At 44.8% G+C, this 26,414-nt stretch overlaps 1 protein-coding gene across 1 annotated transcript in view; it reads left to right on the top strand.

The window, feature by feature from the left end:
* The window catches only part of KAT14 (lysine acetyltransferase 14), a 67,008-nt gene extending 52,506 nt beyond the window's left edge, over positions 1-14,502 (top strand). Inside the window, exons 8-10 of the mRNA XM_030196244.1 lie at positions 7,461-7,636; positions 8,042-8,232; positions 12,155-14,502. Coding sequence (XP_030052104.1) covers positions 7,461-7,636; positions 8,042-8,232; positions 12,155-12,328 — 541 coding nt within the window. The 3' untranslated portion in view covers positions 12,329-14,502. The remainder of the gene's footprint in view (positions 1-7,460; positions 7,637-8,041; positions 8,233-12,154) is intronic.
* Positions 14,503-26,414: the final 11,912 nt, after the last annotated feature.

Genomic DNA, 26,414 nt, shown 5'->3' with positions numbered 1-26,414 from the left:
GTCTAGACCAAAATTTCTAACTTCTAGCCCTGAACGTTTTTGCTTTCTTCCATTATGGCAAAGAAAAAAAATATCCAAGTTTTGGGAACACTCAAATCCCTCCCCCAACATGTCCCCCTTGTAATTTGGACGCACTGCATACAAACTGCATAGAAAAACATCTTTTAAATGGGTTTCTAAAATAGTGCTTTGGACATTTTGGAAAAAAAAATGTTCATCTGCCACTTTGTGCCACTTTTTTGGACATTTTTCTGTTTCGAGAATGAGACCCTATATGTAATTTTTGGCATTCAGGATCCTCTATGCTACAGATGTCTCTTTTTAAAATCTTAAAGAATATGACTACCGCCTGTTAGATACTTTACTTTCCTTCACTCTCAAAATTGTTGTAGCCTTCTGGAAAGATTTGACTCTAGTAGAGCACACTAAATGGTGTAATTTGGTATGTTTAACTTATAGACTTGAACTATATTTCTCCGAGGACAAGCAGGCTGCTTGTTCTCACTGATGGGTGACGTCCACAGCAGCCCCTCCAATCGGAAACTTCACTAGCAAAGGCCTTTCTAGTCCTCGTGCGCCCATGCGCACCGCGCATGCGCGGCCGTCTTCCCGCCCGAACCGGCTCGTGTTCGTCAGTCTTCTTTTGTCTGCGCTCGGTACGGTCGTGTTTTCGCTGTGTGGGGCCCCGCAAAGTCGACCTCGCGCGTTCGTCGTGTTCTTTCAAAAAAAAAAAACCATTCTGTGTGGAAAAAGACTCTTTGGTCTTTTTTCCCCCCGCTATTTTCAGCTTTTTCGCCCTGGTAAGTTTTCTTTTGTCGTCGGGGTAGGCCGCTTTTAGGCCTCGGGTCGAAGTTTTCTTCCCCTTGTTTTTCGGGTGCCTTTTCCGCCATTTCGACTTTTGATCTCGCCGGCGTGATTTTTCCACCCATGACATCGAAGTCTCCCAGCGGCTTCAAGAAGTGCACCCAGTGCGCCCGGGTCATCTCGCTCACTGACAGGCACGCGTCATGTCTTCAGTGCTTGGGGGCTGGGCACCGCCCGCAGGCCTGTAGTCTGTGTTCCCTTTTGCAAAAGCGGACTCAGGTAGCGAGATTGGCCCAGTGGAACGTTTTGTTCTCGGGCTCTTCGTCGGCATCGGCACCGGGGGTATCGAGTGCATCGACGTCTTCAGCGTCCAGAACTTCATCCTCGGCCGCCAGTGCATCGAGTGCATCGAGGCATCGGCCCTCTGCATCGGCGCTGAGACATCGGACAGCTGCATCGACGTCGGTGGTACCGGGACCTCGTCGGCTGATGTCGTTGGACGGTGGTGCTTCGTCTGGAGTGCAGGTGAGGGCTGTCCATTCCCCTGCTGGTGGCGGTGAGCCTTCGGGTGGGTCTCCCCCTACGCTGAGGGCTCCTGCGGTACAGCCCCCCCGAGACCGACCTCCTTCGGCCTCGGCCCCAAGGAAGCGACAGCTGGATTCTACGTCCTCCTCGTCGGTGCCGGGAAGCTCCGGTGACATGCTTCGTTCCAAGAAGTCGAAGAAGCATCGTCATCGGTCTCCTTCCCGTGTCGGCACCGAGAGCTCTGGGTCGCCGAGGGAGTCGGCACCCAGCAGGCATCGGCACTGAGAGGACCGCTCACCCTCTGTTCAGGAGGTGTCGATGCGCTCCACTCTGGACAGCCCGGAACAGCCTCCACGCCCGGAACAGGTTCTGACGTCGACGCCTGCATCGACCTCCATGCCTTTCTCTGCAGCCGCTCTGAACGAGAGCCTCCGGGCCGTTCTCCCAGAGATTCTGGGAGAGCTGTTGCGCCCTAACCCTCTGGTACCGGCGGTGCTTGCGCCACCGGTACCGTCGAGCGTGGCGCCGGCTGGCCCATCGCCCGAGGTGAGGTCTCCGGCGTCGGTGCCGCGTGCGGTACCGGCTGCCGCCGCCTCCCAGGAGGGCTCCCCGACTACGTCGGCGGAGGGAGCTTCGCCGATGCGGGCGAGGGAGTCTACCTCTCGACGCCCCCATCGTGGACGTGGCTCCACAGAGTCGAGTCGGGCACGGTTGCAGACACAGGTCCGTGAACTTGTGTCTGACACCGAGGGTGAGGCCTCGTGGGAAGAGGAGGAAGACCCCCGATATTTCTCTGACGAGGAGTCTGAAGGTCTTCCTTCCGATCCCACTCCCTCTCCTAAGAGACAGCTTTCTCCCCCCGAGAGTCTGTCTTTTGCTTCCTTTGTCCGGGAGATGTCTACGGCCATCCCCTTCCCGGTGGTTGTGGAGGACGAGCCCAGGGCTGAAATGTTTGAGCTCCTGGCCTATCCTTCTCCACCTAAGGAAGCGTCCACTGTACCCATGCACCATGTCCACTGTACCGATGCACCATGTCCTAAAAAAGACATTGCTGGCGAACTGGACCAAGCCTTTAACTAATCCCCACATCCCCAAGAAGATCGAGTCCCAGTGCCGGATCCATGGGGACCCAGAACTGATGCGCACTCAGTTGCCTCATGATTCTGGAGTTGTGGATCTGGCCCTAAAGAAGGCTAAGAGTTCTAGGGAGCATGCTTCGGCGCCCCCGGGCAAGGACTCTAGAACCTTAGACTCCTTTGGGAGGAAGGCCTACCATTCTTCTATGCTCGTGGCCAAAATTCAGTCCTACCAGCTCTACACGAGCATACACATGCGGAACAATGTGCGGCAGTTGGCGGGCTTGGTTGATGCGCTCCCCCCTGAGCAAGCCAAGCCTTTTCAGGAGGTGGTCAGGCAGCTGAAGGCGTGCAGAAAATTCCTGGCCAGAGGGGTGTATGACACCTTTGATGTTGCGTCCAGGGCCGCTGCTCAAGGTGTGGTGATGCGCAGACTCTCATGGCTGCGTGCCTCCGACCTGGAGAATAGAATCCAGCAGCGGATTGCGGACTCGCCTTGCCGTGTGGATAATATTTTTGGAGAAAAAGTCGAACAGGTGGTAGAGCAGCTCCACCAGCGGGACACAGCATTCGACAAGTTCTCCCGCCGGCAGCCTTCAGCCTCTACCTCTACAGGTAGAAGATTTTTTTGGGGAAGGAAGACTGTTCCCTACTCTTCTGGCAAGCGTAGGTACAATCCTCCTTCTCGACAGCCTGCGGCCCAGGCTAATCCCCAGCGCGCTCGCTCTCGTCAGCAGCGTGCGCCTCAGCCAGGCCCCTCGGGTCCCCAGCAAAAGCAAGGGACGAGCTTTTGACTGGCTCCAGCAGAGCATAGCCGACATCCAAGTGTCAGTGCCGGGCGACCTGCCAGTCGGAGGGAGGTTGAAAGCTTTTCACCAAAGGTGGCCTCTCATAACCTCCGATCAGTGGGTTCTCCAAATAGTCCGGCAAGGATACACCCTCAATTTGGCCTCAAAACCTCCAAATTGTCCACCGGGAGCTCAGTCTTACAACTTCCAGCACAAGCAGGTACTTGCAGAGGAACTCTCCGCCCTTCTCAGCGCCAATGCGGTCGAGCCCGTGCCATCCGGGCAAGAAGGGCTGGGATTCTATTCCAGGTACTTCCTTGTGGAAAAGAAAACAGGGGGGATGCGTCCCATCCTAGACCTAAGGGCCCTGAACAAATATCTGGTCAAAGAAAAGTTCAGGATGCTTTCCTTGGGCACCCTACTTCCCATGATTCAGGAAAACGATTGGCTATGCTCTCTGGACTTGAAGGATGCCTACACACACATCTCGATACTGCCAGCTCACAGACAGTATCTGCGATTTCAGCTGGGCACACGTCACTTCCAGTACTGTGTGCTACCCTTTGGGCTCGCCTCTGCGCCCAGGGTGTTCACAAAGTGCTTGGCTGTAGTAGCAGCAGCACTTCGCAGGCTGGGGGTGCACGTGTTCCCATATCGCGACGATTGGCTGGTGAAGAACACTTCCGAGGCAGGAGCCCTGCAGTCCATGCAGATGACTATTCGCCTCCTGGAGCTACTGGGGTTTGTGATAAATTATCCAAAGTCCCATCTTCTCCCAGTGCAGAAACTCGAATTCATAGGAGCTCTGCTGGATTCCCGGACGGCTCGCGCCTATCTCCCAGAGGCGAGAGCCAACAACTTGTTGTCCCTCGTCTCCCAGGTGCGAGCGTCACAGCAGATCACAGCTCGGCAGATGTTGAGATTGCTGGGCCACATGGCCTCCACAGTTCATGTGACTCCCATGGCCCGCCTTCACATGAGATCTGCCCAATGGACCCTAGCTTCCCAGTGGTTTCAGGCTGCTGGGGATCTGGAAGACGTGATCCACCTGTCCACGAGTTTTCTCGAATCCCTGTGTTGGTGGACGATTTGGTCCAATTTGACTCTGGGACGTCCTTTCCAAATTCCTCAGCCACAAAAAGTGCTGACCACGGATGCGTCTCTCCTGGGATGGGGAGCTCATGTCGATGGGCTTCACACCCAAGGAAGTTGGTCCCTCCAGGAACGCGATCTGCAGATCAATCTTCTGGAGTTGCGAGCGATCTGGAACGCTCTGAAGGCTTTCAGAGATCGGCTGTCCCACCAAATTATCCAAATTCAGACAGACAACCAGGTTGCCATGTACTACGTCAACAAGCAGGGGGGCACCGGATCTCGCCCCCTGTGTCAGGAAGCCGTCAGCATGTGGCTCTGGGCTCGCCGTCACGGCATGGTGCTCCAAGCCACATATCTGGCAGGCGTAAACAACAGTCTGGCCGACAGGTTGAGCAGGATTATGCAACCTCACGAGTGGTCGCTCAATTCCCGTGTAGTGCGACAGATCTTCCAGGTGTGGGGCACCCCCTTGGTAGACCTCTTCGCATCTCGAGCCAACCACAAAGTCCCTCAGTTCTGTTCCAGGCTTCAGGCCCACGGCAGACTGCCATCGGATGCCTTCCTCCTGGATTGGGGGGAGGGTCTGCTGTATGCTTATCCTCCCATACCTCTGGTGGGGAAGACTTTGTTGAAACTCAAGCAAGACCGAGGCACCATGATTCTGATTGCTCCTTTTTGGCCGCGTCAGATCTGGTTCCCTCTTCTTCTGGAGTTGTCCTCCGAAGAACCGTGGAGATTGGAGTGTTTTCCGACCCTCATCACACAGGACGAAGGGGCGCTTCTGCATCCCAACCTCCGGTCCCTGGCTCTCACGGCCTGGATGTTGAGAGCGTAGACTTTGCCTCTTTGGGTCTGTCAGAGGGTGTCTCCCGTATCTTGCTTGCTTCCAGAAAAGATTCCACTAAGAGGAGTTACTTCTTTCTATGGAGCAGGTTTGCCGTCTGGTGTGACAGCAAGGCCCTAGATCCTCGCTGTTGTCCTACACAGACCCTGCTTGAATACCTTCTGCACTTGTCTGAGTCTGGTCTCAAGGCCAACTCTGTAAGAGTTCACCTTAGTGCAATCAGTGCATACCATTACCGTGTGGAAGGTAAGCCGATCTCAGGACAGCCTTTAGTTGTTCGCTTCATGAGAGGTTTGCTTTTGTCAAAGCCCCCTGTCAAGCCTCCTACAGTGTCATGGGATCTCAATGTCGTTCTCACCCAGCTGATGAAACCTCCTTTTGAGCCACTGAATTCCTGCCATCTGAAGTACTTGATCTGGAAGGTCATTTTCTTGGTGGCAGTTACTTCAGCTCGTAGAGTCAGTGAGCTTCAGGCCCTGGTAGCCCAGGCCCCTTACACCAAATTTCATCATAACAGAGTAGTCCTCCGCACTCACCCTAAGTTCTTGCCAAAGGTCGTGTCGGAGTTCCATCTGAACCAGTCAATTGTCTTGCCAACATTCTTTCCCCGTCCTCATTCCTGCCCTGCTGAACGTCAGCTGCACACATTGGACTGCAAGAGAGCATTGGCCTTCTACCTGGAGCGGACACAGCCCAACAGACAGTCCGCCCAATTGTTTGTTTCTTTTGATCCCAATAGGAGGGGAGTGGCTGTGGGGAAACGCACCATATCCAATTGGCTAGCAGATTGCATTTCCTTCACTTACGCCCAGGCTGGGCTGACTCTTGAGGGTCATGTCACGGCTCATAATGTTAGAGCCATGGCAGCGTCGGTAGCCCACTTGAAGTCAGCCTCTATTGAAGAAATTTGCAAAGCTGCGACGTGGTCATCTGTCCACACATTCACATCTCATTACTGCCTGCAGCAGGATACCCGACGCGACAGTCGGTTCGGGCAGTCAGTTCTTCAGAACCTGTTTGGGCTTTAGGATCCAACTCCACCCCCCGAGGGCCGTTTGTTCTGTTCCAGGCTGCACTCTCAGTTAGTTGGTAAATTTTTTAGGTCAATCTCAGTTATGTCCTCGCCGTTGCGAGGCCCAATTGACCATGTTTGTTGTTTTGAGTGAGCCTGGGGGCTAGGGATACCCCATCAGTGAGAACAAGCAGCCTGCTTGTCCTCGGAGAAAGCGAATGCTACATACCTGTAGAAGGTATTCTCCGAGGACAGCAGGCTGATTGTTCTCACAAACCCGCCCGCCTCCCCTTTGGAGTTGTGTCTTCCCTTGTCTTTGTCTTGCTACATACGGGACTGACGAACACGAGCCGGTTCGGGCGGGAAGACGGCCGCGCATGCGCGGTGCGCATGGGCGCGCGAGGACTAGCAAAGGCCTTTGCTAGTGAAGTTTCCGATTGGAGGGGCTGCCGTGGACGTCACCCATCAGTGAGAACAATCAGCCTGCTGTCCTCGGAGAATACCTTCTACAGGTATGTAGCATTCGCTTTAGTTAAAAAAAAGCTAAAATACCGAATAATGTCTCTCAAAAATGGTCTACTATGAGAACTTATATTTCTAATGCTAGTTAATTTCCACTTAAATTTGAAAGTCAGTTTTGAACTTTCCATGTTATCATGCTTATTTTTTATTTATTTATTACATTTGTACCCTGCACTTTCCCACTTAAAGCAGGTTCAATGCGGCTTACATAATAATATTGATTACAGATGACACATTTTCTTTAAATATATCTTACATTTTAGGGCAAGCAAGCTCTCTCTGCTTCCTTGATAACCAAAATAAATAGAGGAAAAGACTTCAGAAACTCCACGCCAGCTGGTCCTAATTGTAACAAGACCGCTGACGACACTACCCGGAGTGGCTCAATATTAAGTTCACGCTGGCGAGAATCCTCATTATTCTACTACCTCTAGCGCACTAGCAGTAATTATTTTACACAGCATGTATAAGAAAAATTGAAAAAATGTAAAATAATTACTGCTAGTCTTTTCCTCTATTTATTTTGGTTATCAAGGAAGCAAAGAGAGCTTGCTTGCCCTAAAATGTAATTTGTATGTTCAGATAAGGACAAGCACCAATAATATAGTTCTTTAAATATATCTGCAATATGGAACCCATGCTATGTCAGTTTGTTCCTATCTTTTATCATGTATTGATATAGTTGCTTTCTTTATATTCTGCTGTTTGTTAAATAATCTTCAATAAATTACAGAGACTTAAAAAAAATTAGAATGTGTTTTAAACCTTTGTTCCTTTTGATTCTGTACATGCAGACGTGACTATGAAACAAAACCCCTCAAACTCCAGCTGCTGGCAGAGATCCGAGCTTACCAGCACAGGCACAATGCTGATTGGGTGCCTGAATCCGAGCCTCCCATCGACTACTGTTATGTGCGCCCTGGCCACATCCCCGCTGTCAACTCCATGTGTCAGGAATTCTTGTGGCCAGGTGGGAACTCCTACCACAAAAATATACACATTTTGAACCCATAAATACAGAGAACGCTGTTTCCTTAACAGGCATTTAAAGTATTGTGTCACCAAAGTCAATTAGACAGCTTAAGTATTAGATAAGTTCTTGATGCACTGTCTTCACTAGGGAAATCAAAATGTTTCTGAAAAGATTTTATAATTAATAGTAAAAACGTGCCATATTTGTAAAAGATCCCCCCCCCTTTCCTATCCCTCTGGGCATGAAATGAGAAGAAACTCTGTAATTCAGGCCATATATATTCTGAAGGCCTTAGAACCACATAATCTCTCTAGCAGTTGGATGCTGTTATTCATTGTGATTTTCTTGGTTCTTCTTTGAGCTGACAGTTTATAGTAAAGCAGTGTATTTTTTCCACTTCAGGCGTTGATCTATCAGAGTGCCTTCAATATCCAGACTTCAGCGTTGTCGTCCTCTATAAGAAGGTCATTATTGCTTTTGGCTTCATGGTACCAGATGTCAAATACAACGAAGCTTACATTTCATTCCTCTTTGTTCACCCCGAGTGGAGGAAAGCAGGAATTGCAACATTTATGATTTACCACCTTATTCAGGTAATGAAGGGTGGCTCCTTCTGTTCTTGTAAAGAATGTATCATTAATTTACGGCAGGCATTCAGTTTAACAGGAAGATGAGAGGCAGACTTGTAAAAATGTGTTCTTGGTTTATCCAGACAATGGAATCAACATCACATCCTAAAGTATTTAAAGCAGCATTTCAGTATACCTGTACGGCACTTGTTGGCAACTGCTGTATTATATGCTATTATGTATGTGTGTATTCAGTTTTTAAAGTTCTGATTTTTCTGATTGTGAATTTTTCCCCAGTCCATTTGGTAGACGGTTTCCTAAAGGACAAGTCCATAAACTGCTACTAAATGGACTGGGGAAAAATCCACAATTCCGGGAATAACATGTATAGAATGTTTGTACGTTTGGGAAGCTTGCCAGGTGCCCTTGGCCTGGATTGGCTGCTGTCGTGGAGAGGATGCTTGGCTCGATGGACCCTTGGTCTTTTCCCAGTGTGGCATTACTTATGTACTTATGATGACCTTAAAAACCCTATTGTTTTCAACCTGATTGCATGAATTTCTTGAAATATTTTGAATGTCAGTTTTCTGCTAAGTACTGTGCCAATTTGAGAATGATCAATCACCAGTAGATAGCAGGTGAAAGAAGGAGTATCAGTGCTTTGTACATTTTTCATGATCAGATGTATAAAAAATGCATTTTAGTGTGAATTTTCCCTAACCACACCCTCTTCAAAGGAAATCACGTGAAGTGACACCCAGCAAGAAGCTTTCCCTTCCAGTAGCTCCCCTCCCCACCTCCGCCTTTCTGGAACACCCTCCCAGAAAGGCTTCAAGACCATATGTACTTCAGGAAGCAGGTGAAAGCTTGGCTTTTCTCCCAAGATTTTACTTGAAGAAGTAACTAGCAAGCAAGTCACACACACAAGTACTAGCATCAGGAGCACATACAGAGCAAGACTTACTTATCTACTCCCACTCAGGGGCGTATCTGCGTGGGGCCTCAGGGGCCTGGGCCCCCGCAGATTTCGCCCTGGACCCCCCTACCGCTGCCAACCCTCCCCCTCCGTTGCTCGCCTACCTTCGCTGGCGGGGGACCCCAACCCCCGCCAGCCGAGGTCCGCGTCCTCCTGCCGCTGCCGGCTGCCTTTGGTGCTTTCATTTGTCCATTGAAGCTGGCGCCGATGAAAGTTTCTTTTGAGTCTGACGTCGCTGCACGTTGTACGTGCAGGACGTCAGACTCAGAAACATTTTCTGTCTGAGTCTGACGTCCTGCACGTACAACGTGCAGCGACGTCAGAGTCAAAAGAAACTTTAGTTGGCGCCAGCTTCAATGGACAAATGAAAGCACCAAAGGCAGCCGGCAGCGGCAGGAGGACGCGGACCTCGGCTGGCGGGGGTTGGGGTCCCCCGCCAGCGAAGGTAAGCGAGCAACGGAGGGGGAGGGTTGGCAATGGTAGCGGCTGGGGGGAGGGGGATCGGCAATGGCGGCGGCGGCGGGGGGGGGGGCTATAATGTGCCCCCTCACTCTGGCCCTGGCCCCCCCTACCGCCGCAGTTCAGATACGCCCCTGCTCCCACTATGGCTGAAACCATTTTCTCACCCCTTTTCTGACTTCAGTTACAATTTTTTCTTAAGTTAGTCACTCTTATTTCTGTCCATCTGTTACTTTATCTTATCTGTGTATATTTACCACCTCTGCTTACACCCTATGCTGTCTATTAAGATGTTTTAACACCAGAAGTACCACAAGGGTCATTAGATTGTTTACCTTTAATTTATTAGTGCATTATTTCATGTGTCTGACGTTTTATGCTCATTGGTGTCTTATGTGACATGTAAATTTTAAGGGACTAACTACTGTACTTTCCAAAATATAAGCAGTCATTCACATTTAGAAAAATCAAATAAGATAAAATGGACTCCTTTAATGTTTTAGACATCTTACTATAGCTTTTGTCAAGGTGAAGTAGTGGAGTCAGTGTGTGGGACTGGCTTTTTGTGACATTTCTCAATCTGAATTGTTTGATGTGAAAAAATTGATTAATCTCTGTGTAATAAATTTAGCACCCAAGGGACAAGAATTCTCCACCCCTGGGGTTAATTTGACCCGCTTTCAAATTCAATGTCTCTCTTCACCAGTATTCCCTCCACGTCAGATTTGAGCCCATTCCCCACAAACACATTCTCAACCCTTTATATATAATTTTTCTTTCCAACATTCGTTGGGTTGGAAAGAATAAACAGGTCTGCACTGGCTATTTTAATTGAAGTGTAGAAAAACAGAGGCACTGTGTTTATGCACTACACTCTGAAAGTTCATGATGGAACTGATTTAATAGGTTTTCTTAGAGGTTCTCAGCTTACTAGCATGCCATGAGCAGCCATGTACTGTAAAGTTATTTAAATAAATATTAAGTGGTGCGGGACTCTAATATTATCCAAAAATGTACTGTCAAGCCATCTACTCCATTGGTGGCTTGATGCACATTTTTTTACAGTGTGCAGTAATTCCAGGGCAGTTTAGTGTGTTCGTTTGGATGAAAGATGTTTCAGAAATATAGCAGGTGTACTCAGTGGCTCTGCAGCAGCAGCGTTATATGCAAAAGCTGAGTCAGGTGAGTGTCCAAAATTTAAAGGGAAAGGTGTTCAAACTACTGCCATAATACAATACCATTCTAGGCAAAAGTTTAACACAAAAGAAATCCCAATATTATTATCATAAATTTTCATGAAGGAAAAACCATGCACTCTTAAAACAACCATCCATGTCCATAAAAAGGCTAATTAAATATATTGATCATATATCATCACTGTGCATGGAATAAACCTCCTCCATTTCGAAAATGTATATCGTGACTAGTCGGAGAATAAACAAAACAAAATGGTCACTTACCTAAGTCTGTTAATTATCCTCTTCTTTAACTCAAAAACTTTCAAGAGCCATAACAACAAGCATGTGTGGGATAAACACACAGGAATCCTGTTAAGTAGGAATCGATCCAAAGAAGCTTAGTGGAAACTAGGTGGCAACACTGGTAATTGGGAAGTAAAGCCATTGCTAGGCAGACATCTACGGTCTGTGCCCTGATTGTGGCCTGGATAGATATGGATAGGCTGGACTGGAGCTTTTCAAGGACTTCAGTGACATCTTCAGAAGTTTTAGAACAAGGACAGTGCCGGGCAGACCTCTGCGGTCTATGCCCTGAAAATGGAATGAACATATCAAGATCAGGTATACACATGTTGTATCACCTCATACCTTTATGAAATGAGTTTATCTACTTGGGCACACTGGATGAACTATACAGGTCTTGATCTGCTGTCATCTACTATGTTACGATGGGGCTCATTTTCAAAGCACTTAGACTTACAAAGTTACATAGTAACCTATGGAACTTTGTAAGTCTAAGTGCTTTGAAAATACGTATGTATGTTACATGTACCCAAACAAAAGCTCCAGTGCAGTACTGTGTTTCACTGTCAGCTGGCTTCTTCAGGGAGTTAGATAGTAACTGAATCTGTTTTCATTGTTGATCTCATCTCATCTTTTTATCTTCTGCTAATCAACGAGATGAGATGAAAATGACAGACTACAGTGTCTTAGTTTCAGTCCCCACCTTCAATATGCCTTGATTAGCTTAGAAGTTCAAGAAGAGTCAGAGATTTGTCAGGCAGATTAAAATGCAAATTGGGAACATTGTCATTTTTCCTTGTAAAAGTACTTTTTGCTGATTAGCAATTTCAGTCCCTAGAAGCCAAATTGACATTTGAAATTATTTCTCTGTATGTGTGCCATATGTCTTCACCTTTCAGTGCCCCTGACTTTCTATAGTGTAAGAGCTCACCAATATTTTCTCAACCTGTTTCTGCTTGGACTTTCTCTGCATTAATATGTCTGTTTTATCATGTTCTGGTTTTTTTATTGTCTTTTTTTTCTTTGGCAGACTTGCATGGGTAAAGATGTAACCCTTCACGTTTCTGCAAGCAATCCTGCTATGCTGCTGTACCAGAAATTTGGATTTAAGACTGAGGAGTATATCTTGGATTTTTATGACAAATACTACCCCTTGGACAGCAAAGAATGCAAGCATGCATTCTTTCTGAGATTGCGACGATGAGACAAGGAGAACAAGTTTCATGTCAAGACTGAGTTGATTGCCAAGAGCTGCCATTTTATCACCTGCCAGGAGTCTGCTTCTCTTCACATTGGGTACATACTGTAAAGACAGTCGGGCCTTGAGGGCGAAGATTCCAGATCACATGCTCAAAGCATGTGAGGTCTAAGAGCAAGAAATGCTTCAGAGCTAACTTACTCTGTAAAGGAAGGAATTTCAAGGCTTTTTTGTAACTCTTTGGACCCTGTAACCCCATAAATAGAACTTGAGAGTCGTTAAGGCTCTCAGTTGGAACCTCATGTGTGTTTCTTGCTTTTGTGAAGATAGAACTGAAAACTCCACAATTAGGTTCAATCAGCTACCCTGGTTCAGGTGGCATTAGTGCAGAGAAAGCCTACAGCATTTTTTAGGCATGTTTTGCCCAAGTGATAACGCCCATTGGGAAGGCTCTATCCAACGGTCTGTCTCTCCATCTGTTAGCATAGGCACAGAGCCTCAGACACACACATGTGCCTCATACAATCTTTGTCACCCTAATGAGACACACTTTACTGTGTCTTTTTGCACCCAGTCCCTGAACAGACATGCACGAGCTTACAAATGAAGGAAGGGAAAAGCGTACACTTTTCAACAAGTTCTTGTTGTGTTGGGGGGGGGGGGGGGCAGTAAAAATATCATGTCTTGCTTTAATGAAGTGTGTAATCTCAAGTTCACATCCCATAGGAGTGGGGAAAGTCCCAGCCATTGGCTGACTAGGAGCGTGTTCTTGATGTGTGCTAGAAGCTGCTGCATTCTGTGCATCTCGGGCAAAGGACTGTTACTACAAAGACTAGACAAAGTTAAAAATGGATGAGAGAACCTGAGGAGTTGCAAAGGAATAATCATTGCCCCAGCAGGGGCCAGTTTGAATTGAACTGTAAGCCTAAATGAAAGAAGGAAGCTGCTGTAGTCAATAAATAAAATCATTCTTTGCACAAGACCAGTGATCTAGTGACAAAGCAGACAATGAGCCGTGTGGTCTTCATTATTTGACAGCATGGACGTTCTGGAGTTTTTTAGGAAAGCATGTACAGCATTTTCTCACATGCTTGTTAACCCTAAAGCCTCTCTTATTTTGTTTTGTAAATACTTTTTCACCGAAAGGCTGGTGAATGCCTGGAACAACCTCCCGGTGAAGGTGGTTGGGACAATAAATAGTAAAAGAATGGGATCAAAGCAAAACAAATGACATAGAGGAGCATAACCTGCACAGAGAGGCAGGTGCAATCCTAAACAAAGGCATTGAGGAAGTAATTTGCATGTTCTGCACAGAGTGGTAGGTAGGACTCAAGGCAGATTAGATGAACAACGCTGGTCTTTATCTGCTGTTACTAAATTGTATTTGTGTGTGTGTGTGTGTGTGGGGGTTAACACCGTCACTGCCAAAAGCGGGGGAATTCTATATATGGTACCTAACATTAGGTACTAATTGCGCACCATGTTTTCAGCGCAGAAAAGCATTCTGATGGATGTAAGGTGCCAAAACAGGGCAGATCTGTGCAAAAACACACGCACACATATAGGAGTAGCGCCTAAGTGGGAGGGACAGGGGCATTCCCTTAAGATGCGTGCAGAGTTATAGAATAGTGCAGGTCCGCACCTAACTTGTGCGTCGGGAAAATCCTTGTGTAAATCTTCGTGTCCAAAGCTGAGCGCGGATCCCGGTGCTACGCATTATAGACGCCAATCCCAAAAGGCTTTTTATAGAATACAGTTCAACGCCAAATTTTGAACTGCATTTACTGAATCCAACCCAAGGTGCCAAAATGTATACACCAAGATTACTGGTATATATGTGCATATACACATGAAAATGCCAATATTCTGGCTAGGCATTATTCTGTAACGTGGCGCCAAGGAGCATACTTTGAAGGCGGGCATTCACATAGGTGGAATCTAGGCAGAACTTGGGCAGGGCACACAGGTACATAAATTGTAGAATACTATAATTTATGCATGGTTTTCAGCAATCAAAGCACCAGCATTTACACCACCTCTGTGGCTGGTGTAAGTCCTTGCGATTAAAATATAGGCGTGAATTTGACCTGTTAAGCTAGTATTAATAACATAAAAATAGTCATACTGGTCCATTCAACCCAGTATCCTGTTTCCATCAAAGGCCAATCCAGATCACAAGTACCTGGCAGAAACCCAAATAGTAGCAACATTCCATGCTACCAATCCCAGGGCAAGCAGTGGCTTCCCCATGTCTATCTCAATAGCAGACTATGGACTTTTCCTCCAGGAACTTATCCAAACCTTTTTTAAATCCAGATACACTAACTACTGTTTCCACATTATCTGGCAACAAGATCCATAGCTTAACTATTCATTGAGTGAAAAAAAGTTTTTTAGGGGGCCCAATGATGAACATGATCCGTTTAAGCTCCAGTAGATTGTGTTAATCTGGGAGCTCTGTGAGGCCATTTTTTCCTTCGGTATACATAGTAGTTTATATAAAGTGCATTCAAGTACATTTTCATCACGTGGAAGATATTGTTTGTTTAGATCTAGCGATTGTGTGTGTTTTTCCACATTCTAAATTCAATTACGTTTAGTGGATACTATTTTTAAACAATGCCCATGCCTGATTTAAAGTCCTAACCTTTGCAACTGATCTTTTTAGCTTCTTTTTAATCATTTTCCTCATTTTATCATAATCGGCCTTTTGAAAATTAAATGCTGCTACAGTAAATTTCCTTTGTGGCTTCACTCCAGATGTTAGTTCAAATTTGATCATAGTATGATCACTGTTTCCCAGCGGATCCAACACTGTTACCTCTCGTACTATGCCCTGCATTCCACTGAGAGCTAGATCTAAAATGGTTCCCCCTCTTGTCGGTTCCTGGACCAGTTGCTCCAAGAAGCAGTCATTTATTATTTCTAGGAATTTTACCTCCCTAGCGCTCCCTGATACAACATTTATCCAGTTAATATTGGGCTAATTGCAATTACCCATTATTATACTGTTGCCCAATTTGCCAGCTTTCCTAATTTATGTAAACATTTCTTCATCTGTCTGTTCATTCTGTTCTGGCGGTACAGCCCTACAAGAATACTCCTTCCCTTCACTCAAGGAATTTCTATCCATAAGGATTTCACGCTGCTATATGCTTCATGTAGAATGTTTATTTTGTTTGACTCAATTCTCTCTTTAACATATAGCACACCCACCCCTCTCCAATTTGATCCACTATGTCATTGTGATATAATTTGTACCCTGTTAACACAGTGTCCTATTGATTGTCCACCAGGTCTCTGAGATGCCTATTATATCTACCTCATCATTTACTGCAACTATCCCATCTTATTTTTTAGGCTTTTAGCATTTGTATACAGACACTTAAAATTGTATTTTTTTCCTTGCATTAACAAGCTGCTTAGAAGTTGATGGGGATAACGTGCATCCTTTTACTCTGCTCTCCCTTAAACACTCCTGACTTGCTTTCACCGTTGTTGAAACCTCTCTATTGGGATTCCGTTAACGTCCTGTTTCAGTAGTAACTTTCAAGGATACTCCACACTGAATCATGTGCTCCTAGGCAACTGTCGACTTCCCCTCGGTTAAGGTGCAGTCCATCCTTTCAGAATAGGCTTCCCTTTTCCCAGAATGTTCTCTAGTTCCTATCAAACCTAAATCCCTCATCCCTGCACCATCATCTCAACCATGCATTAAAGGGGTATAAAATGGGCCCTGCTGCAGATAACTTGAGCTATACTTTAGTAAAACCCCCTGAGACTTCGTAGCTCTGCCTGCCTCTTGGGTCCTGTGCATGGAACGGGAAGCATTTCCAAAAATTCTATGCAGGAGGATCTGGACTTCAACTTTTTCCTATGTCATTGGTACCCATATGTACCAAGACAACCAGCTCCTCTCCAGCACTGTCTAAAATCCTATCTAGATGATTCATGAGGTCTGCCACCTTCACACCAGGCAGGCAAGTGACCAGGCAATCCTCACATCTACCAGCCACCCAGCTATCTACATGCCTAATGATTGAATCACCAACTACAATAGCTGTCCTAACCCTTCCCTCCTGGGCAGCAGTTCCTGGAGATACATCCTCGGTGCGAGAGGTTAATGCATCTCCTGGTGGCCAGGTCCTGACTACAGAATTACTTCCTACTTCACCAGGGTGGTCTTCTCCTTTTAGGAGACCTCCATCCTCCAAGGCAGCACAAGGGCTGCCAGACTGGTGGTGGGACGTCTCAACACCCCTGTAGGTCTCCTCTATGTACCTCTGTCTCCCTAAGCGCCTCCAGGTCTGCTACTCTAGCCTCAAGAGAACACACTTGTTCTCTGAGAGCTAGGAGCTCTTTGCATCGAGCACACACGTATAACCTGTCAGCTGGAAGGTAATCATACATGGGAATGACACTCAGTGCAAAAGACTGGATAGCACTCTTCTCACTGCTTGACTGCTGTCTGCATCTTAGTATTATTGAGATGTTTAATAATTTAAAACTTGCTACAGGTACTAGGGATATTAGACTAATATAAAGAGCCTTTAGATTATATGGTATATTGTGTGATATATTTAGTGTTTGCTTCTCAGAAAGTAATAAAATGTAATTAAACTCTGTAATGAAAATTCCCCTCTATCCTAATTAGAATAACTGACTATAAATTAAGACTATAAATGAAGAGATGTGCTATAGATGTCGGGAGTGAACTAGGCCTGCTGTGCCTTCTAGAGGCTATCTGTTAATGCTGTGATAGAAAATTCAAGTTTTAAAACTATGGGGAAAAGGGTTTTATACTATCGAAACTAGTTAATAAAGTTTGCTTTTTTTTAAATTCAAACTGTATTTATCAATAAACCTACAATTCCTCTTTTAACCACCATCGAGCAAAGTGTGGTAGCCCTGTTAGTCCACTTTTAAAGGTAATAAATAGAAATAAAATAAAATATAGAAAAAAATAAGATGATACCTTTTTTATTGGACTAACAACACAAATTTTTTTTTTTTACTAGTTTTCGAAGGTAACCTTTTTTTCTTCAGAAATGAGCAAATGTTGACATTTCAGAATAAGTGAAACACAAAAGCATTCCAATGACAGTCTCACAGGAAGAGAGTGGGGTGGGTTAGGTGAGAAACAGAGCTGGGTCGCTGAGAGATAGAGAGAGATGGATGGCTGATAAGAGGGTGACAAAGCAGTATAATTTTAAGGTTTATAATGGGATAGAAAACCCAGATCTTTAAGTCCTGTCTGGTGGGTTTCAAAATATTTCATCATTTTGATTTCAAAGGTCTTACATTCCTGGATTGTCTTAAGTAGAGGAGTGTGGTAGCCGTGTTAGTCCACTCTTAAGGTTATCAATAGAAATCAAACAAAATAAAACATGGAAAAGAAAATAAGATGATACCTTTTTTATTGGACATAACTTAATACATTTCTTGATTAGCTTTCGAAGGTTGCCCTTCTTCGTCAGATCGGAAATAAGCAAATGTGCTAGCTGACAGTGTATATAAGTGAAAAACATTCAAGCATTGCTATGACAGTCTGACAGGGTGGGAGGATGGGGGTGGGTAGGAAGTATGCATGGGGACATCAAAGTATATCTTTGGTATTCTAACAGGGTGGGTGTGGACAGGTGAGGGGAGGGTGATCAACAGAGACATACAGCTTTATGGTTTATAATGGGCTAGGAACCCCAGGTCCTTGTTAAGTCCTTTCTGTTGGGTGTTAAAATATTCAATCATTCTGACTTCAAAGGTCTTACGTTCTTGTATGGTTTTAAAGTTACCTTTGAGGATTCTCACTGTGAAGTCACTGGTGCAGTGTCCTGGTCTTGTAAAATGTTGCCCAACAGGCGTGGGAACCCTGCTGGCACCAGCATTGTTTATATGATGTCTATGTAAATTGAATCTTGTCTTAAGCATCTGGCCTGTTTCTCCAATATAGCATCCTTCATTACATTTTTTACACTGAATGATATATACCACATTGGAAGATGAGCAAGTGAAAGATCCCTTTATGTTGAATGTCTTTCCTTTGTGGATGACTTTGGGGTCCTGTGAAATATTTTGGCATAGTTTGCAACTGGATAAATTACAGGGAAGTGTGCCCTTCTGTTCCTTTTCAGTCTGTGAAGGAAGTTTACTTCTGATTAGCTTGTGTTTTAAATTGGGTGGCTGTCGGAAGGCCAGTACTGGTGGGGATGGGAATATCTCTTTCAGTAATTCATCCTCCTGGAGTATAGGTTGTAGATCTCTTATGATTTTCCTCAGTTTTTCCAGCTCTGGATTGTATGTCACTACAAGCGGGATTCTGTCTGTGGATTTTTTCTTTTTGTACTGTAGCAGATTCTCCCTGGGTGTTTTGAGGGAGGAGGCAATATTCTTGGAGATTATTTTGGGGTTGTAGCCCTTCTGTTTGAAGGATTCAGTCAGGGTTTTAAGGTGTCTGTCTCTGTCCCCTGGGTCAGAGCAGATACGGTGGTATCTTGTGGCTTGGCTGTAAATGATGGATCTTTTTGTATGTGAAGGATGGAAGCTGGAGTTGTGGAGATAGCTACATCTGTCTGTGGGTTTCTTGTATACAGATGTTTGTATACAGCCATCACTGATTGAGACTGTGGTGCACCAGTGACTTCACAGTGAGAATCCTCAAAGGTAACTTTAAAACCATACAAGAACGTAAGACCTTTGAAGTCAGAATGATTGAATATTTTAACACCCAACAGAAAGGACTTAACAAGGACCTGGGGTTCCTAGCCCATTATAAACCATAAAGCTGTATGTCTCTGTTGATCACCCTCCCCTCACCTGTCCACACCCACCCTGTTAGAATACCAAAGATATACTTTGATGTCCCCATGCATACTTCCTACCCACCCCCATCCTCCCACCCTGTCAGACTGTCATAGCAATGCTTGAATGTTTTTCACTTATATACACTGTCAGCTAGCACATTTGCTTATTTCCGATCTGACGAAGAAGGGCAACCTTCGAAAGCTAATCAAGAAATGTATTAAGTTATGTCCAATAAAAAAGGTATCATCTTATTTTCTTTTCCATGTTTTATTTTGTTTGATTTCTATTGATAACCTGGATTGTCTTAAATTTATTTATTTTTGTATTTTCACCGTAAAAATCATTGATATACGCTATTGGTTTTGAAAAGTGCTGTACCACAGAGGTGATATCCTGGTTCACATTGTGATGCAGATGGCATAGCTGCATGTGAAAAATTCTTTAAAACATCCACCCTGGACCACCAATAGTCACCGGACACTATTGCAAAATTACTACTACTAATAATAATCATTTCTATAGTGCTACTAGACGTATGCAGGACTGTTCATATTATATGCAGTACTTTCTCTGTCCCTAGAGGGCTCACAATCTTAAGGTTTTGTACCTGGGGCAGGGGAGGGTTAAGTGACTTGCCCAAGGTCAAAAGGAGCTGCAATGGGAATCGAACCCAGGTTGCCAGGATCAAAGCCCGCTTCACTAATCAAATTCATTCTAACTCATACTTATTTCCGCTTTAACAATATCTATCTGCAAATCATGGACACCTGGACGGCAGCACATTATGCTAACCTCTTCATGGCAGAACTGGAAGAGTACTGAAGTACTACTGGTATGTTGATGCCATATTTATGATTTGGACTGAGGAAGAAGAGACTAACAATTTTACAGTGCTTTCAATGCATACCATCCTACAATCAAATTCAAAATTGACTACTCCCCAGAAAAAGTAAATTTTCTAGATATTACAGTTTCCATCAGCACTAGCTGTATATAAACATGTATATACAGGAAACCTACAGAGAGATGCAGCTACCTCCACAGTGCCAGTTTCCACCCTTCACATACCTGACCCAAGAGAGAGAGAATAACACCTCAAAATCCTGATGGAATCCTTCAGACAAAAAGGTTACAACCCCAAAATAATCTTCAAGAATATTGCCTCTTCCCTTAAAATACTCAGAGAAAATATGTTGCAGTACAAAGAAAAGAAAGCCATAGAGAATCCACCTTGTAGTGACATACAATCCAGAGCTGGAAGAATCATAAAAGATCTACAAGCCCTACTCCAGGAATATTTATTTATTTGCTGCATTTGTATCCCACATTTTCACACCTATTTGCAGGCTCAATGTGGCTTACATTATGTCACAACGCCGATCACCATTAACGGAATGAGAAGTTCAGAGTACGAATTACTGAAGGAGAAATTCCCAGCTCCACCAGTGCTGGCCTTCCGACAGCCACCTAATTTGAAACACAAATTAGTGGAAAGCAAGCTCATACAAGCACAAAAAGAAGAGCATGACAGACATATATATACCAAGCTGCAACCTGTGCCAACCAAGGAGATTGGATTAACAGGAGACAGCGAGACATTACAAGGCTGAAGCCACTCCACCCAAGGAGGTTTTCATTCTCCCCAGTGCAGCCATCACCACCTTGGTATACCCAAAACAATGTAATTGATATGTCGATAAACTTCACCTACTCAGGCCAGATAATGGACCAAGCATGCTCTTGCTGTCTCCTGTTTATCAAACTTCCTAGGTGCCAACACATTTCACAGGATTCCATAGTCAGTCACATGGGAAAAACATTCAGCATAAGGAGATCCTTCACACGTTCATCTTCAAATGTAGTATATATTATTCAATACAAAAAGTGTGAAGAAGAATGCTATATTGGAGAAACATGCCAGATGCTAAAGATGCGAATCAGTTTACATAGACATTGTTAAACATCACAATGCCAATCAGAATGTCACCTCTGTGGGACAGCACTTTACAAAACCAGAACACTGCATCAATGATTTATGGTAAGAGTACTAAAAGGACATTTTAAGACAATCCAGGAATGTAAGACCTTTGAAGTCAAAACGATTAAATATTTCGACACCCACCTGACAAGACTTAATAAAGATCTGGGCTTTCTATCCCACTATAAACTAAGGCTGAATTTTGATCTGAATTTCTAATTGTGATTAATCGCATGATTAATTTGTTTTATTTATTGCCTACTGCAGCTCCTTGTGACTCAGGGCAAATCACTTAAATCTCCATTGCCCCAGGTACAAAATAAGTACCTTTATATAATATGTAAACTGCTTTGTAACCGTAGAAAGGTTACAGGACAAATATATTCCGCGTATTAGAAAAAGGGGGGACAAGACCAAACGTCAGCTGGCATGGCTAAACAGTAAGGTAAAGGAAGCCATTAGAGCCAAAAAACAATCCTTCAGAAAATGGAGAAGAGAACCAACTGAAAATAATAAGATAAAAAACATAAGGAATGCCAAGCCAAATGCAAAGCGGAGATAAGGACGGCAAAAAAGGACTTTGAAAAAAAGTTAGCGTTAGAAGCAAAAATACATAGTAAAATTTTTTTTAGATACATTAAAAGCAGGAAGCCGGCTAAAGAATCGGTTGGGCCGCTGGACGAAAGTGGTGTTAAATGGGCGATCAGGGAAGACAAAGCCATAGCGGAGAAATTAATTCTTTGCTTCGTTCTTCACCGTGGAGGATTTGGGAGGGACACCGGTGCCGGAAAGGGTATTTGAAGCAGGCGAGTCAGAGAAACTAAACGAATTCTCTGTAAACTTGGAGGATGTAATGGGTCAGTTCTACAAACTGAAGAGTAGTCAATCACCAGGACTACATGGTATTCATTCCAGAGTATTAATAGAACTGAAAAATGAACTTGTAGAGCTACTGTTAGTAATATGCAATCTATCCCTAAAATCAGGTGTGGTACCGGAAGACTGGAGGGTAGCCAATGTTAAGCCGATTTTGTAGAAAAGGTTCCAGAAGAGATCCGGGAAATTATAGACCGGTGAGTCTGACGTCGGTACCGGGCAAAATGGTAGAGGTTATTATTAAAAATAAAATTACAGAGCGCATACAAAAACATGGGCTGATGAGACAAAGCACAGATTTAGTGAAGGGAAGTCTTGCCTCACCAATCTACTTCATTTTTTTTGAGGGGGTGAACAAACATGTGGACAATGGGGAGCCGGTGGATATTGTATATCTGGATTTTCAGAAGGCGTTTGACAAAGTGCCTCATGAAAGACTCCAGAGGAAACTGGATAGTCATGGGATCGGAGGTAGGGTATTACTATGGATTAAGAGCTGGTTGAAAGATAGGACCCAGAGAGTAGGATTGAATGGTCAGTATTCTCAATGGAGAAGCGTAGTTAGTCGGGTCCCTCAGGGATCTGTGCTGGGACCGCTGCTTTTTAACATATTTATAAATGACCTAGAGATGGGAGTAACTAGTGAGGTAATTAAATTTGCAGATGACACAAAGTTATTCAGGGTTGTCAAGTCGCAAGAGGAGTGTGAAAGATTACAGGAGGACCTCGCGAGACTGGGGGATTGGGCGTCCAAGTGGCAGTTGAAGTTCAATGTTGACAAGTGCAAAGTGATGCATGTGGGTAAGAGGAACCCAAATTACAGCTATGTCATGCAAGGTTCTGTGTTAGGAGTCTCAGATCTAGAAAGGGATCTGGGAGTCATCGTTGATAAGACGTTGAAAACTTCTGTGCTGCGGCGGCTAAGAAAGCGCACAGAATGTTCAGTATTATTAGGAAAGGGATGGAAAACAAATATGAGGATGTTATAATGCCGTATTGCTCCATGGTGCGACCGCACCTCAAATATTATGTCCAGTTCTGGTCGCCGCATCTAAAAAAAGATATAAAGGAATTGGAGATGGTGCAGAGAAGGGCGATGAAAATTATAAAAGGGATGGAATGACTCCCCTATGAGGAAAGGCTAAGAAGGTTAAGGCTCTTCAGCTTGGAGAAAAGGTGGCTGAGGGGTGATATGATAGAAGTCAACAAGATAATGAGTGGAGTAGAGCGGACAGATGTGAAGCGTTTGTTTACACTTTCAAACAACAATAGAATCAGGGGACACAAGATAAAGCTAGAATATGGTAGATTTAAAACAAATAGGAGAAAGTTTTTCTTTACTCAGCGTGTAATTGGACTCTGGAACTCATTGCCTGAGAATGTAGTTACAGCAGCTGGCCTTACGGAGTTTAAGGGGGGTTTGGACAGATTCCTGAGTGAAAAGTCCATTGAACATTATTAAAAATCTTTTTTTTAGGGGGGGGGGGTTGCTGGGTTCTTGAAGCCTGGATTGGCCGCTGTTGGAGACAGGATACTGGGCTTGATGTGGAATATATGTGCTTATGTGGTATATCGAATCCCATCCCCCTTCCCTGAAGGACTGATAATCTTCTTCTGTCCCTCCCCACAGATCTCCCTTTCTCTTCCTTCTCTCCCTTTTCTCTTCCCTCAGGTGCATTATCTCTCTCTCTTACTCCCTCCTGTTGTTCAGCACCTCACCCTCCCTCCCCTCCACCCTTATGAGTAGCAACATAAACTTGGTGGTGCGCATCACAAATTTCTTTTTGTGGCTGCTGGAGCTTACTGCTTTGGCAATAGGTATGAAGCTTTCCCTCAGACTCACCCCACCCATGCAAAAACAGGAAGTGATACCAGAGGAGGCAGAACAGGTCAGAGGGAAAGCTTTGGAGCAGACCGCAGGTAGCATATGTGCACCACTGCCGCTGGTGGGGACTAAAAGATGACCATTTTTAAAGTAGGCTGACTGGGGTGATGTTGAATCCTAGTTGGAGGGAAAGATGCTGGATCATGCTGAGGACAGCGGTTAGGAGTGGAAGAGAGCAGAAGGGATGTTTGGAGGAGACAGGAGATGCAGTGTGATTATTTAATTGTGATTAATTTTTTAGTCGTGCTTCATGATTAATGCATTGATCACATAGTTAACTGTGATTAACTTGCAGCCTTACTATAAACTATAGAATTCTACTACTTTGTCATTCTTATCATCCATCCTTCTCTGTCTCCCACCCAGCTCTCCCTGTTTCTCACCTAACCAACCCCACCCACCCTCTTCCTGTGAGACTGTCATTGGAATGCTTCTGTGTTTCACTTATATATTCTGATATTTGTTAACATTTGCTCATTTCTGATCTGAAGAAGGGTTACCTTTGAAAACTAATTAAAAAATGTATTGTTAGTCCAATAAAAAAGGTATCATCTTATTTTCTTTTCTATGTTTTGTTTTATTTCTTTAAATCAACAAAGCACAGAGCAAATAATGTTCTTACCCAGAGAAATGTCCTCTCAGTCCCAGATGCTCAAAACTCCAGTGCTCTTCTGAACAGCACTGGAGAACTATCACCCCATCAGTGCTGCAAAACAGCTCCCTAATGTTCAGCGCTAATGATATGCAAATTTAGGTGCATGTCAGCACTGAGCATTAGGGAGCTGTTTTCAGTTCTGTTGGAGAATTGTGCCTGGGCATGCGTTCAAGAGCCCAGACATAATCCTCCCACTGAAGAGGTTTGACAAGTTCGGGCTCTTCTCCCTCAGGAAAAAAAAAACCAGGACCTGGCAAACCTAAAGCCCCCCCCCCCCCCCCCAATTAAGAAAAATAAATTCCTGGTGGTCCAGTGGGACCCACCACTGCAGGCTAGCCCTGGTGGTCTGGCGTAGACCCCCCCAAACCCCTCCTACCTTGACAAAGGATCCCTCCTCCTGTCTGGGGTGGGTGGGTCCTCAAAATGGTGGTTTCCTGCCCTGCCTAGTGCATCCTTGCACCAGGCCTGAAAATGGGGGTAACCATGAAAAATAATAATTTACCTTTATGAAGTCTTTTGGGACCTAAGCTCCTCATCCAAAGTGAAAGTGAAACCAAGGCTGGGAAGCTTTAAAAAACTGCGCACTGTGGTGATTAACGTCTGATCCCCAGCTGGGGGTTATGTTGACCATTTTTTTTAATTGCATAATTTTAACCTTAAAAATGGCCAATTTTTGGACCTTAAGTAGAGGGATCCAAGATGGCCACATAGTGACTTACTGCTTCGGACGTGCCCTGAATCTCTCCAAACACACACTGTGAGGACCTCCCACACCCCGGATATATGGGGAAGCGGAAAGACAGAACATCTGATGTCAGACACACGCACAGAAACTTGAAGAGAAGATCATTGAGGAACCGTCGCGAAGGGCAGAACAGCACTTCGGCTGTCGGGGGTTTGGGTCCCCTGTCAGCACAGGTAGTCGACAACGGCGGCGAGGGCTGTTTTCGGCGGGAAGGGGGGTCGACAGGGTCGCGGAAGGGGGTCCAGGGGGCCGTAACGCGGGGGCGGGGGGGTTGAAAACGGAGGGAGGGCAGACTGTGGAACACCGAGGGATGGTGGGGGATTGCCTGCCTAGCGCCAGTTTAATTGGTTACAGAAACGGACCTTTTTCCTAGTAAAGAATTTTCAAAAAGCAATAAATATCAGTAAATATCAATATATATATAAATAAACATCAATGAAAGTCAATGGGACCATTTTACTAAGAGGCAGTAAGAACTAATGCATGCAGATCAGATGCTGAAAAGACAGTAGTGTGGTTTGCACTCAGGCGTCCCTCAGCAAGTTCTGGGATCGTCGTGCACCAATCCCATACTAAAAATCTAAAATATTTTTAGCGTGGAGGCTGAGAATAGGTGTGCCCTGCATTAATCGGGTTGCATGGGTAAATTACTGCATGCTGCCCGATTAGTGCGGCACATGCTAATTGGGAAATTAGTATTTGACCATTAAGGGGGAGATTTACATTGTGGCCATTTTACTCCCACACTAAAAATGGCCTCAGTGCATGGGAAACCCATATGCTAAAAATGGCGCAGGCCACTTTTTAGCACAGCTCAGTGAAAGGGCCCCGGTATAAACAAATATAAAAAAATAAATCCCAATAAATGACAAAATAGAAAATCAAGGATAGTATAAATTCAAATTAAGGTCCATGCCTCTAGATGCCATGTAAGTAATGTGTTAAGAAAGTAGGGGGATCACTAGTAAAAAGGTAAAAAATAAAAATAAAAATCAATGAGTCAATCGGTGAATAGCTATTACAAAAAAATTTTACTAAGCTGCACTAAAATATGGCCTGCGCTATTACTAGCACGCGGGGGTCCTGTGCGTTGAGGCCACTTTTAACGTGGCTGTAAAATGACCGCATTTTCCATCAATTAATGACCACACG

The sequence above is a fragment of the Microcaecilia unicolor genome, chromosome 3, assembly GCF_901765095.1.
Source record: "Microcaecilia unicolor chromosome 3, aMicUni1.1, whole genome shotgun sequence".
Lineage (NCBI taxonomy): Eukaryota > Metazoa > Chordata > Amphibia > Gymnophiona > Siphonopidae > Microcaecilia > Microcaecilia unicolor.
The sequence above is the reverse complement of the archived record's forward strand: the minus strand, read 5'-3'. Positions and strand labels throughout refer to the sequence as shown.